The sequence below is a fragment of the Sciurus vulgaris genome (genome assembly GCF_902686455.1).
Source record: "Sciurus vulgaris genome assembly, chromosome: 11".
Classification (NCBI taxonomy): Eukaryota; Metazoa; Chordata; class Mammalia; order Rodentia; family Sciuridae; genus Sciurus; species Sciurus vulgaris.
Window position 1 is genome coordinate 8,084,120 of NC_136472.1, and position 12,215 is coordinate 8,096,334.

At 51.0% G+C, this 12,215-nt stretch overlaps 2 protein-coding genes across 5 annotated transcripts; one reads left to right on the plus strand and one right to left on the minus strand.

Moving 5' to 3' along the window:
* Positions 1–672: 672 nt before the first annotated feature.
* Positions 673–2,219, plus strand: RNASEH2C (ribonuclease H2 subunit C). The gene is made up of 4 exons (XM_079102936.1): positions 673–1,303; positions 1,424–1,626; positions 1,703–1,822; positions 2,085–2,219. The coding sequence occupies exons 1-4, from the start codon at positions 1,039–1,041 to the stop codon at positions 2,109–2,111; spliced, it is 615 nt and encodes a 204-aa protein (XP_078959062.1). The 5' UTR covers positions 673–1,038; the 3' UTR covers positions 2,112–2,219.
* Positions 2,220–2,297: 78 nt separating this feature from the next.
* Positions 2,298–11,467, minus strand: KAT5 (lysine acetyltransferase 5). Of its 4 annotated transcripts, XM_079102930.1 has the most exons (14): positions 9,092–10,801; positions 8,926–8,992; positions 8,540–8,608; positions 8,312–8,448; positions 7,870–8,052; positions 7,706–7,780; positions 7,530–7,604; positions 6,809–7,057; positions 6,641–6,730; positions 5,265–5,405; positions 5,093–5,186; positions 3,096–3,255; positions 2,917–2,998; positions 2,298–2,821 (listed from the first exon to the last, which is right to left on the minus strand). In XM_079102930.1, the coding sequence occupies exons 1-14, from the start codon at positions 9,101–9,103 to the stop codon at positions 2,687–2,689; spliced, it is 1,569 nt and encodes a 522-aa protein (XP_078959056.1). In that variant the 5' UTR covers positions 9,104–10,801; the 3' UTR covers positions 2,298–2,686. The 4 variants fall into 4 exon arrangements, with proteins under 4 accessions (XP_078959056.1, XP_078959054.1, XP_078959055.1 ...); XM_079102928.1 differs by having other exon boundaries at positions 8,926–11,467; XM_079102929.1 differs by having other exon boundaries at positions 7,870–8,025; positions 8,926–11,463.
* Positions 11,468–12,215: the final 748 nt, after the last annotated feature.

Sequence of the window (12,215 nt, forward strand, 5' to 3'; positions counted from 1 at the left end):
GATGGGATATCCTCACATTTTAAGTAAGAAAGACTAGCTGGAGTCTAGTATTGTACTTTAAAAAGAAATTACAGTCATCTGGGCATCATTATCACACACCTGTAATACCAGCTACTCAGGAGCTGAGGCAGGAGGATCACAAGTTCAAGACTAGCCAGACCCTGTCTCAAAATAAATTAAAAGGGCTGGGGAAGTAGCTCTGTAGTAGAGTGCCCCTTGGTTGCTCCCCAGTATCCCAGTACCATATTATGAGAGAAAGAGGGAATTTCATTATGTTTTCAATTTGGACAATGCTCATATTTGCCAGTGTTCAGACATGATTATGGGGTGGTTTTACTTGTGTCTTGACCCCGCGGGTCACAGCGATCTTGTCCCATCTTGATGTTCTGTGAAATTGTTTATGTTCAACAAAATACCAAGGCTATTAGAAAAGAAAACGACTTACAAGCTGCAATGAAGGGGCAAAATTATTACTATTTGAAAGAGAACGTTTCTGGGTAAAATAAAAACTATTAGAAAAAAACAAAAAATTATGTTCCTGGTAATAAAACTAGAATATATAAACCAACATCAGCACAACACCTCGATGTCTGGGTATGCTTTTTTTTTTTTCAAATCTATAAATTGATGCAATTTTAATCAAAGTTTCCAGTTTTGCACGTGTTTGTTTTATGGGAGAACGTGATAAAATATATCTAAGTTGGGTAGCTGAACAAACTTTTAGAAAAGAGTTAAGTCAAAGAAAGGTATTGTGATAAATAAAATACACAATGAGAAAAATGTCAGTAAGTCTAACTACAAAAACTCTCTTCTGAGGATTAAGAATCACCTATACACAGGTTTGCAAGCCAAACCACAAACTCGGAAAAAGTATCTTCAATGCATTTAAGAAAAGAGTTAACGTCCCCAGTTAAAAATAAAAAAACCTGTCAACTTACATAAAAGAGCACTTTGGGGGATCATCACGTTTCTGCACCGCGCGCAGGCAGAATTTGCCGTGGGAGGCGGGGCTTGCAGAGGGGAAGGACTACGCTTCCCATGAGGCCCCGCGCCGACCGCGCCCCGCCTCCCGACAGGCCCCGCGCGCTTCCCGCGCCAGCTTTGCCCTCGGCCCCCCAGCGGCGCCGGAGGATGGAGAGCCGCAGCGAGGTGGCGGTGGAGAAGCAACGCGTCCACCTGCGCCCCGTCACGCTGCGCGACGCCGCCCCAGCCACGCTGCACCTCCTGCCCTGCGAGGTCCTGGTGAACGGGCCCGCCCCCGTGGGGCGCTTCTTCACGCCCGCCGTCCGCCAGGGCCCGGACGGTGAGCTTGGCAGCTGCACCGCGTTCCCGGCAACCCCCGCGCCCGCCAGGGCTCCTGGGGAGCGGAGTCCTCGGAGGTGGCCCGAGGTCCTGACCCAAGTGCCGCGCTTTCCTCCCGCAGGACTCCAGGTGTCGTTTCGCGGCCGCAGCCTACGGGGCGAGGAGGTGGCTGTGCCGCCCGGCTTCACGGGATACGTGATGGTGACGGAGGAGACGGGAGAGAGGCAGAAAGGGAAGCAGGACTTCTCCGGGAGCTCAGAAAGCGACGGCCAGAAAGATGAGCAGGAGCTGGTGGAAGCCCCGGAGTCGCTGGAACGGGACTTCGTAAGCACAGGGATAGGGTTGCAGGGGGTGCGGGCAGGAGCGGCGCCCCGAATGCTGAATGTGGCCCCTTTCCCAGGACCGCTTTATCGGAGCCACTGGCAGCTTCAGCAGCTTCACCTTGTGGGGCCTGGAGACCGCCCCCGGCCCGGATGCCAAAACGCGTGGGGCCCTCGCTTGGCCCAGCATCGCTGAAGCGGTGAGTGAACTGTCTTCCTATCGTTTCTCCCAACCCCATTCTTGCCCTTAGGGGATTTGGAGCTTTAGGGCTGGGGAGCATCGTAGAGCCAATGGAACCTTGATCTGGAGAATTCGTTTGGGAAGTATGGGAAGCATGGCTTCCCCACCACTGGCCTTTCTAGAAGCGGGTATCATTCGGAAGAGCTAGATCCTTCCCCACATACGGAGGACATTCGACTACTGTATTAGAAACTCTATAGTAGAGGTGACTCCTGTTGCAGATTCACGCACAGGTGCCTGAGGACTGAGAACCAGAGCCTGAAATTGAAAGCCACTGATCCCTTCACACCAGTAAACCGGCTCTTCACTTTGGAGCCAACGATTCCATCATCCCAATAAATGAGCTCTTCACAGTACCTGTGAGTCTCTGGGTACCTTGGTGCCCCTACTGCAGCATTGGTCCCACTCCCACGAGAACCTCTGGTGGCTCTGGCTTACAGAAACAATTTATTGCTGGGGGGAAGAAAGATCAGAATTTTTGCAGCCAGTACCCACCACACCCCCAGCTCCTACTTTACAAAAGGAATTTTTACAACCAGCCCTCTGTACAGTGCCCCCACCCTCATCTCACTGTACACAACTGCCTGGCTCTGGTCCCTGGTTCAGAGTAGGCCTGGGCCTATAGTCAGCTGACCTTGGAGTTGACCTGAGCCTGGAGCTCACCTTGGTGCTGTCAGCTGACCCCTCCCAGGCCTATGCCCTTTTGGAGCTGTCCTCAGTCTTGTCTCCCTTGGCATGCCTCTTCAGAGCCCCAGTCGGGATAGAATGGGTTGTCAGCCCCAGTTCTGCCAGTTCTGTTGGCACTGATATGGGTAATGCCTGGTCACCACTTTCCTCTCTTGCTCCAGTCCTTTGGAGTGAAGTGCAGACACTTGGAGTCAATTCGAAGGAGTCGCTTGAGCATAGCCCGTTCGTGCCCATCCACGATGTCCTCTGACAAAGTGAGGATGTACTGACCCTGGGCAGGAGATGGGTCCAGCAGGTGGTCAGCCCATGCAAGGCCTGCTGCCCTCAGCACCCTACTCACCTGTCTGCCCCTGGCACACCCCCTACCTTGTAGTAGTTGATGAGGTTGAGATACTGTAGGGTGGAGATGACATCCTCTTTCTTGATGCTGGTGATTTCACTGATCTCACTGTGGGAGGGTAAAAGGTCAGATCTCCTGAAGGCTTTCATCTCTCCCCAAGAACAGATAAGCCATACCATGCACCCCAGGGCAGAGCCCAGCTCACTTGATGGTGATCTGTGGCCTCTCCCCGCTTTCTGACTTCAGCCCCATCAGGATTTCCAGTATAGTCTGGGACCAATAACTTCGATAGGACAGGAGGCCAAGATCTGAGAGGGGCTTCTCAGGGGTGCCTGTCTTCCCTTCCACTTTGGAGAGTTCATAGCCTAAAGCAATGGAGCAGGAGAGGGTGGTAAATGGTCACAAATCCACACAAACAATATGTCGGAACAGAGACTGCAGAGTCAAGCTACCTAGGTCCCATCCTTTCCCTAACACTTGGTAGTTGTCTCTGCTCTATCCCTCAATTCCCTCTGAAAGGTCTAAGAATTTGCTCTTCACTTGTGGCTAAGGGCACTGAGAACAGTACAGCAGAGGTGCTCAGGAGCCAGTGAAGGCTTATAGGTGGGAGAACACAGAGAAAATGGCTTAGGGGAGAAAGAGCCATTAGTTTTCCTTTGTCATTCAAGCCTGTTTCTTGGTATGCAAGGAGCTAAGAGAGACCCTCATCTCTGACCCAAGACTAAGCATGCCTGAACTCCATGCACTCAGTCCCCTAGCTGTGACCCTGGGAGTGTGAGCTACTCTAAGACCAGTTTGGCTTGTCTGGATGACATTAGGATGCAAGAACTTCTCAAGACCAAGGGAGGTCATTCCTCAGAGCAAGGTGGCTGACCTCCGAATTGACCCTTTCCCTCCTACTGCTGGGTACAGCCAATCAGTTCCTGGCAAGACCCTCAGTCCCTACAGAGCAGTGTGACCTCACAGTGCTTCAGCTGAGCTTTCACTCTCCTGCCAAGGCCCTGGAGTGTCTGTTACTTTATAGAAGCCCTCCCTCACCTTTAGCTATACTCAGCCTCAAAACAAATCTTAGCTTTTCTTGCCCTTGCTACATCTTTACTGGCCAGTCTTATCATCTTGCCCAATCTCCTGTGATTTTAGCCAAGCACCCTATGGTGAGAGGGACAAAAGCTGGTGTCCAGAGAGAAAGCAATAAGGGAAAGAGGGCACACTTGGATTCCTACTCAACTCTGCTGGGTCCACACTGCATGCAGAGTCCTGACGGAGTCCCTGTAGTCTATACTCGCCCGTGCAACTACAGGGAACATCCTCCCCAGTGAACATCCACCCACCCTTTGAGCTGCCTGGAATGGTGCTTCTACTGCCCTGCTGGGCAGAAGTAAACACCTTGGTGACCCTGTCCACATCCCATCTTCACAGAAGTATTTACTAGTAAGGATCTACCTGCTCTACTAGTCTGGGATTTTTGAGGATGTGACCCCATCTTGGTACCATTTGACCAAGAAAATTTTTTAGATAGACCATGACCTTGGTTGGGTAAAGCCCCTGTCTTCACCAGGCAAAGACCCTAAGGCTTCCTCCCTGTCTTCCAGGTCAGAGCTTGGTTATCCCAAGAGTTCTGAGAATGGTGAGGTGAATGGAATGGGGGTGGGGGAAGAGGTCAAAAAGCAGGTGATCTCAGGGTTGTGGGGTACTGAAGAGCCTATGAAGGGCAGAGTTCCTTCTGGGCTTTAAGGGACTGACCTAGGAATAAAACAGCAGGGCTCAAGCCCATGCTTACACCAGTTTGGTGAGTTAACCACTTAAACACCTACTGCCTTTAAGGCTCAGTGGACACCTGGGGACATTACTGGTTCTTACCCAAGAACCTGTATGGTGGCACAGGCCCAGACAGATAAGCAACAGAAGCTCACCAAGTTTTCCAGGGCCCTGGGCAGGAGCAGATGAAACAGATTTGGGAAGGAGGGGTGGTAATTAGAATCTTAGCCAAGGAACAGTGGGGCAGTTATCCTGAGAAGGAAGAGGACCTTGGCAGGGTTCTACCTTATTTCTGGCTGGCCTCCTTGGTGACTGCTTGCATAGCCTAGGTTGAGAATGGTAGTGGTCTGGCACATCTGCAGGAGAGGCACCACTGAGGTGCACTGACAACAGGCCCGGGCCTGCCTGCAGCCCCAGCCCTGGCCGGGCAGCACACATACTCACTGAACTCAATCAGCAGCTTGCCGTAGCCCCGGCGCTGGTAGGGAGGCAGGGTGAGGATGCAGGCCACGTTGTAGTCCTCTGTGGATTCTTTTTCCTGTTACAGAGAAGCAGGAGTGAGGAGAGGGAACTGGCTCAGGGCACAGCTGTGAGACAAGCGTGGGTGAGAGCTGACCTTGGAGAAGTAGCCCACAATGTGGAAGCCCTTGCAGTCGTACTCTGTCATGACATAGAAGAGGAAAGGGTCCGTGTCATAGTACAATGTCTTGTGGTCGAGGAAACACTTGGCCAAAAGACACAGATTCTGGGAGTAACTCTGCAAAGGAAAAGACCTGTCACCCCGCTGGAGAGCTTCTCTACTATGTTCCACACAGATAGATGATGGACATCACTGCCTGGGGCCTGACCCACTCACCAGTCAGGCCCTCTGTGCTGCTTAGGCGGGGCCACTTGGTGTCCAGGAGCCTGTGTACTGGCTCCATCCCAGCATCTGACCACCAGCCTCCCTGGCAAGCTGGACAGGTTCCCCCAGCTCCCTGTACCTCCTCCACCTAAGCGTGGCCTGGGGGCCTCCACTGCACCTTGCTCTACTTAACTATCAACAGTGACGTGTCTCTGTGAAGTCAAGATGTGAACCAAGGCTCATGAGGGAAACTATGCCTGTGTTGCAAGTCTTGAGAATCTGGCTGTCAAAACCTTAACATTCTAACCTGCAGTCACACCTGTTGGGAACTGAACTACTACTGTTCGTGGCAGAAATAAGGAATGCTGACATGTAACAAAAAAGCAGTCTTAGGAGTTCCCCCAACAGAATAAAAATCTTGCTGCTTCAACTGCACACTTTCAGCAGGAGATTCACCCAAGCTTTTTGACCACCTGTTTCTTGGACACCCAGGTCTATTACTTAACAATGAAGAATGGTGCTTAATGCAGCACCTTCCTCTCAAGCTGCCCACACCCCAGTCAGAGCTCCCCCATCAGCTGAGTCTCGGCAGTCTCCAGGTTTCTCCTCTTTCCCCATTGGCACAGACACAAATCTGCTGTGCCCCCATACTACCCCCACTGACCTTGTTCCTGTCACCTGAGCTCTGTCCCTTCTAATAGCCTTGCCTCATCCTCTCTCCTCTGCCTTTTAACCAGAGTGGCCTCTGCCTATCACACATGCTACCCTTGTAGGCCTATGCCTGCCCCTCAGATCCTCACTACTTGGAATTCTCTTACCCATTTTCCCCTTCATGTCACGGCTCAAGGGTCATCTCTGTGAAGCTTGATGGCCACTTCCTTTGGACCCTACTAACCCACCTGGTGTTTCATGACACTTAACACATTTGGACTGAATAGCTATGGGCAAATCTATCTCTGCCATGGACCATGGGCTCTCAGAGAACAGAGATTTTTTTCTAATTCCTGGTCATCCATGTTTCCCCAGCACCTGCCCTATAGTAGGAATTCAATAAAAATGGCTGAACTGATGTGTTGGCCAGACTGGTCAGTGTTTTCCTGAGCAGGAAAAGTGAGAGGAAGCTGCTTCCACTGCCCCCAGCCACTGACCTTGTTCTTCCGTCCATCAATCTCAAAAAAGGAGATGGTACCCTTGCGGTAAATCTCATTGCCTGGAGGGTGTCGCAGGTCACACTTGGTCTGAGGAAGAGAGGAGGATCAGGGGCAAGGGCAAGGTGTGGAGGTATTGGGAGGACAGCTTCCTGGGACCCTCCTTACCAAGTGACGCTGCAGACACTTGAGGCTACGTCCATACTTGAGGCAGAACTCACACAGGTAGAGGACAGGAAGCGTGGTGAGCTCCTGTGGGTATGGGGAGAAGTACCACGGCTTGAGGCGGTGCCGGCCCAGTTCGATGCACTCAATGTTCTTCATCCGGGTGACAATGTCGTCGTGGCTTCGGTCAGACACCAGGCTGCCAGTCATGCGTGGTGCCGATGGTATTCCATCTGAGCTGTCCTGGGAGTCCTGTCCAGGACAAGTAGAAGATGCCAGGTTATAGGAGATAGCTCAACAGGCTACTACAGCTCACAGTCCTGCCATGGTTTCCTCTTTCAAGTCTAATAACACTACGAGGAAAGTACCGTAATCCCCACTTTCCAGAATAGTAAAACCTAAACTAAGAAACTGACAAGTTGGAAAAGATCACTCAATGACTAATCTGAGCCATGCTTCTAAGGCCTGGCTCCTAATCCCACCACCACTCTCACTGTGCATCACCCCTCATTTCCTCTTTTAAATTAAGTTGTCAATATATATTTATTTATATGATGTGCTGAGAATTGAACCCAGGGCCTCACACGCATTAGGCAAGTGCTCTACCACTGAGCCACAACCCCAGCCCCCTCGTTTACTTTTAAACTAGTCCCTGACTAACCTCTCCACTCCATCTCCCCTTCTTTCCCCCTTGCTTCCCTTTTGTGCTGCTCCATAGACCCACCTCATCAGTGCCCAAGCAATTCGATTTTCGCTTCCGGCCTGGCTGAGCTGCCACTGCCCTACGGGCTGATCCATTCTGCAGATGAGATGGTAGGAATAGAAGGGGTGATTGTGAGATAAGCCCAAAGGAGGCTGCCAGAGAACAGAAAAGAGGAGAAGATATGGTGTGGGACTCACCTGGGGAAAAACTGAAGCTGGGGCTGTCTCGCTGGGCACTGGAGTTGCTGGGGAAACCACCTCCACCTTCCGTTTCTGCAGAGAGAAACCAAGAAAGGTGGGTCAGAAGGTAGAGAAGGTGGGACCTGAGAAGAAAGCAAGGTCCCTGGAATTGCTGAGGGTACCGTTGAGCGGTGGTTGGGTTGCAGGCAGGAGCTGGAGGAGAGCGGCTGGTCGGGCTCGCCACCGGGTATGGCCTCCCGCTCCTTGGGCAGGTTGAAGCGGAGTGTGATCTGGACCGGGATTGGCAAGGTCTTCCCGCTGGCCTGGGCGGAGGCCGGCTGTAGAAATAGGTCCAGGGTCTTCCTCTGGGGTGGGTATGGTGGTGGGATGGCAAAGGGGAAGGGCCCCTCAGCATGGAGTGATCAAACCCCACCCTCTGCCTTCTCAAGGACACAAGAATAGTCCCTGGACTCTGGAAGCTATATCTGCAATTTGGACCCCATTCTTTGCAAGTTGAAGCCAAGGGGGAAGGGTGCTGCCTCCTGCCCATCCAGGAGCCCCTAAGGCCAAGAGATGAGAGAAGGAGGAGGCAGGAGAGAAAAGGTGAAGCAGGGACCTACTCACCACCTCTCTCTCCGGAGAGCCGGGGCGGGACCCAGGAAGTCCGTTCTTGGTGGGGGTCTTGGCCTCTTTCTTGGGGAACTGGATCTTCTTTAGGTCCAGACGCTCGTGGGTCACCCATTCATCCAGACGTTTGTTGACTGCAGCAGTGGGAATGGCTCAGGAAGGAATGCCAGAGGTTGCCCCCCCACACTACCCTGCAGCCCCACCTCACCCAGGCCCAGAACTCACAGTCAATATAATGGACGTAGAAAAGCTTCCGGCCACTGATGTCCTTCACGCTCAGGATCTCGGCCAGGGCTATGAGAACAACACAGGCAGGGGTCTCAGACCATGAGGCTTCACCCTTCTACGACCTGAACCCCACCCCCAGGCCGGATCCCTATGCCTCACCGTTTACAAGCTCTCACCCAAATCCCCTTCAGTCACCAAGTGTCACCCCCTCTCCAAGCCACGCCCTGTCCATCTCCGAGCGGCTAGAAGCCACGCCCCTCCCTCTGAGTATCTGCCCCGCCCGCCCCAGGATTCCGAGGCCCCTCCCCATCCCGGGGGTTCGGTTGACTCCCTCCCGCCCCTCGCCCTCAGGTTCCTTGGCCCCGCCCCCCGACGTCACTCACGCCACTCATCTTCGTTGTCCTGGTTCCGCCGCAGCACGGGTAGGCGGCAGCCCTCGATTATCTCCCCCTGGGGAGACAGCGCGGCGCCAGGGTCGGCTACTGGGGGGCCTCGGGCTCTACCCACCTCCCCTGACTCCCTCCGCCCCGCCCCGGGCACCGGACTCACCACCTCCGCCATCTTCCCTCCCTCCACTGCCACTTCCGGCCCCTCTGGGAGAGGTCACTTCCGGGAGTGACTGCGGCGCAGGCCTGGGCTCTCCAAAGCCAACTTAAGAGCGGGCCCTGGAGAGACTCCGCCGCCCAAGTGGAAGCGGGCAGCCGGCCCGTTTGCCTGGCGGGAGAAAGGGGTGATCTACGCCGCGGGCCAGGTCCTAAGTAGAGTCCCCACAACTTGCCCAGCCATTGGAGGAAAATTGAGTCCGTCACGTGACGCTCACCGGGTGCGACGCAGGTCACGTGGAACATGTGTTTGGGCTTGGACGCTGTGTTGGGGCGTCGCCTAGTGGCGGCGGGAGCGAGCGGCGCGTGCTCGGTGCGGGCGCGGGCGCGGGCGCGGACCTGGAGGGCGGGAAGTGTCTGTTTTGGAAACTGGGGGAGTGGCTGGAACTAAGGGGACTACCCCGCCAAATTTGTTAACTTCTTTCCAGGGGCGTGGAGACTCACGGAAGTATTTTGTTGTTGCATTGGAGTTTAGGTTTCCGGTATTAACAACAGTACGTACTGAAACAGGAGGATGCAGGTTCGAGGCCAGCCTGACCGACTCAGCGAGACCCTGCCTGAAAATGTTCAAAAGGCTTGGAACGTAGTTTAGTGGCAGAGGGCCCCTGGCTTTCATCCTCAGTACCGTGCCAAAAAATAATAGTACACAACGTTATTCATTCATGCATTCAGCGAATATTTAATGAACTGCCACCGTGTTCCAGGCACTATTCTGGGTGGAGGGAATTCATCAGTGAACAAAATTAATCTGCCCTCATGGAGATTTTGTTGAGGGAGTTAGGCAGGAGGAGACGGTTGATAATAAATAACAATGAACATTAAAGAGTAAATTAGTTTATTAATGGGTGATAAATTTGGGAGAAACCAAAAATTTGAAGATAAAGGAGATGTACAGGGCAGGCCTGGCGGAAAACAATATAGGAGTATTTGAACAGTCAAAGAGGCGGGCACCTGTAATCCTAGTCCGAAGCAGGAAGATTGCAAGTTCAAAGCCAACCCCTAAACAACTCAGCGAGACACTGAGCCTTGTCTCTAAATAAAACAGAAACAAAAAAACGCATCAGAGGGCCCAGGCATGCACCAACACACCTGGCTGCTAAATTCTCTTTTTGTTTGTTTTTAAAATATTTTTTAGTCATCATTTATTTATTTTTTTATGTGGTGCTGGGGATGAAACCCAGTGCCGCATACATGGTAGGCAGCAAGTGTTCTACTTCTGAGCTACAACCCCAGCCCAGTAAATTGATTCTTTTTTTGGGGGGTGAGTGGGGGTACCAGGGATTGAACTCAGGGGTACTCCATCACTGAGCCACATCCCCAGCCCTATTTTGTATTTTATTTAGAGACAGGGTCTCACTGAGTTGCTTAGCATCTGACTTTTGCTGAGGCTGGCTTTGAACTCACAATCCTTCTGTCTAGGCCTCCCAAGCCACAGGGATTACAGGCCTGCACCACCACACCTGTCGGTAAATTTTTTTTTTTAATTTTTTTATATGTTGAGAGACATTTATTGTATTAACTTATTTATATGTGGTGTTGAGAATTGAATCCAGTGCCTCACACATGCCAGGTAAGTGCTCTACCACTGAGCCACGACCCCAGCCTGGTAAATTGGTTCTTAATGTATGTACTGCTCAGCTTGTTCATTTAGCAATATAAATTAAAATACTTACGTAAAAACAGTTATTTCCTCAGTATTCTCTACCACTATTTTAATGGCTACATGGTGTTTTCTTTAGATGCATTTTAACTGCCGCATTCAGTTTTCTGTTGTCAAATATTCAATTTTTTTTCCCATTTTTCCCTATTAGTATCAATGCCATGAAGAGCTCTTTATACATGCAACTTTCCATATACTCATCCCAGCATGATTTGCATTGAAGATGTAAGTGAGGAGGCTTTATCTGCATTTTAGAATAATCACCTGGTGAGAGTGTTCTTGGATTGGAGGAAGTAGAACCGGGTCAATTGGCAGGGATTGACATCAGCCATCCGCTGATGACAGTCAGTAAATGTTCATTCATGGTCTGCTAAATATTGCACTAAGCACAGCTTTGGCCCCTCTCCCATTGTCAGAGACACCAGTGACACCCTTCTTAGACACACTGTTAATCCATTGTTGACTTCCCAGTCCTCCCTCCATTGGTAGAGTTGGTCATGCCCTCTTCCTAACGCTCTGTTCTTGGTCTCCCTGACACCAGACCCTGTGTCCCAGCTTCCTTTCTCCTTCCTGGGTTGCTCATTATCTATCTCCTTTGCTGGTTCCTCTTTTTGTCCCTGACCTCTAGGCCCCAGGATCAGTCCTGGATTTCATTTTATCTACACTCATTCCCTTCATGATCCCCTTGAGTTCATGGCTTTAAATATCATTCATGTGCTAAGGTATCTCAAATTTGTGTCTTCAACCGTACTCCCTCGAACTCCACTCCATTTGTGAAATCATACATTTACATAGGGTAATGGTGTTTGATTCATTCTGTTATTTTTCCCTCCTCCCACCCCTCCCACCCCTCTTTTCCCTCTATACAGTCCCTCCTTCCTCCATTCTTGCCCCCCTCCTACACCCCATTATGAAAAATATGGAACGCTTCACAAATTTGCGTGTCATCCTTGCACAGGGGCCGTGCTAATCTTCTCTGTATCATTTCAATAGTATATGTGCTGCCAAAGCAAGCACTAGAATGCTGTCTTTAGGCAGGAGGTATCTCAGTGGAAGAGTGCTTGCCCTGCATGCATGAGGCCCTGAATTCATTTCCCAGCACCTCAAATAACAACAGTTAGGACACTAATAATGCCATAAAGTTTCCTCCATGTTGTAGCATGTGTCAAAATTTCATTCCTTTTCAAGACTGAATAATATTCAACTGTATGTATATACCACATAAATATGTCCTTCCTGCAACTAAAATATTAATAAGTTTTTATGCAGTGTATCCTTCATAAAAATCCTAAAAATGTTCCAAGAAATAACACCTTCTAGAAGCAAAGTATGTGCTTAAATTGATAATTTCAACACAGGATTCTGTGTAGTACTACTAATCTTGCTAGATGTTACACTATTTGAATAGTAC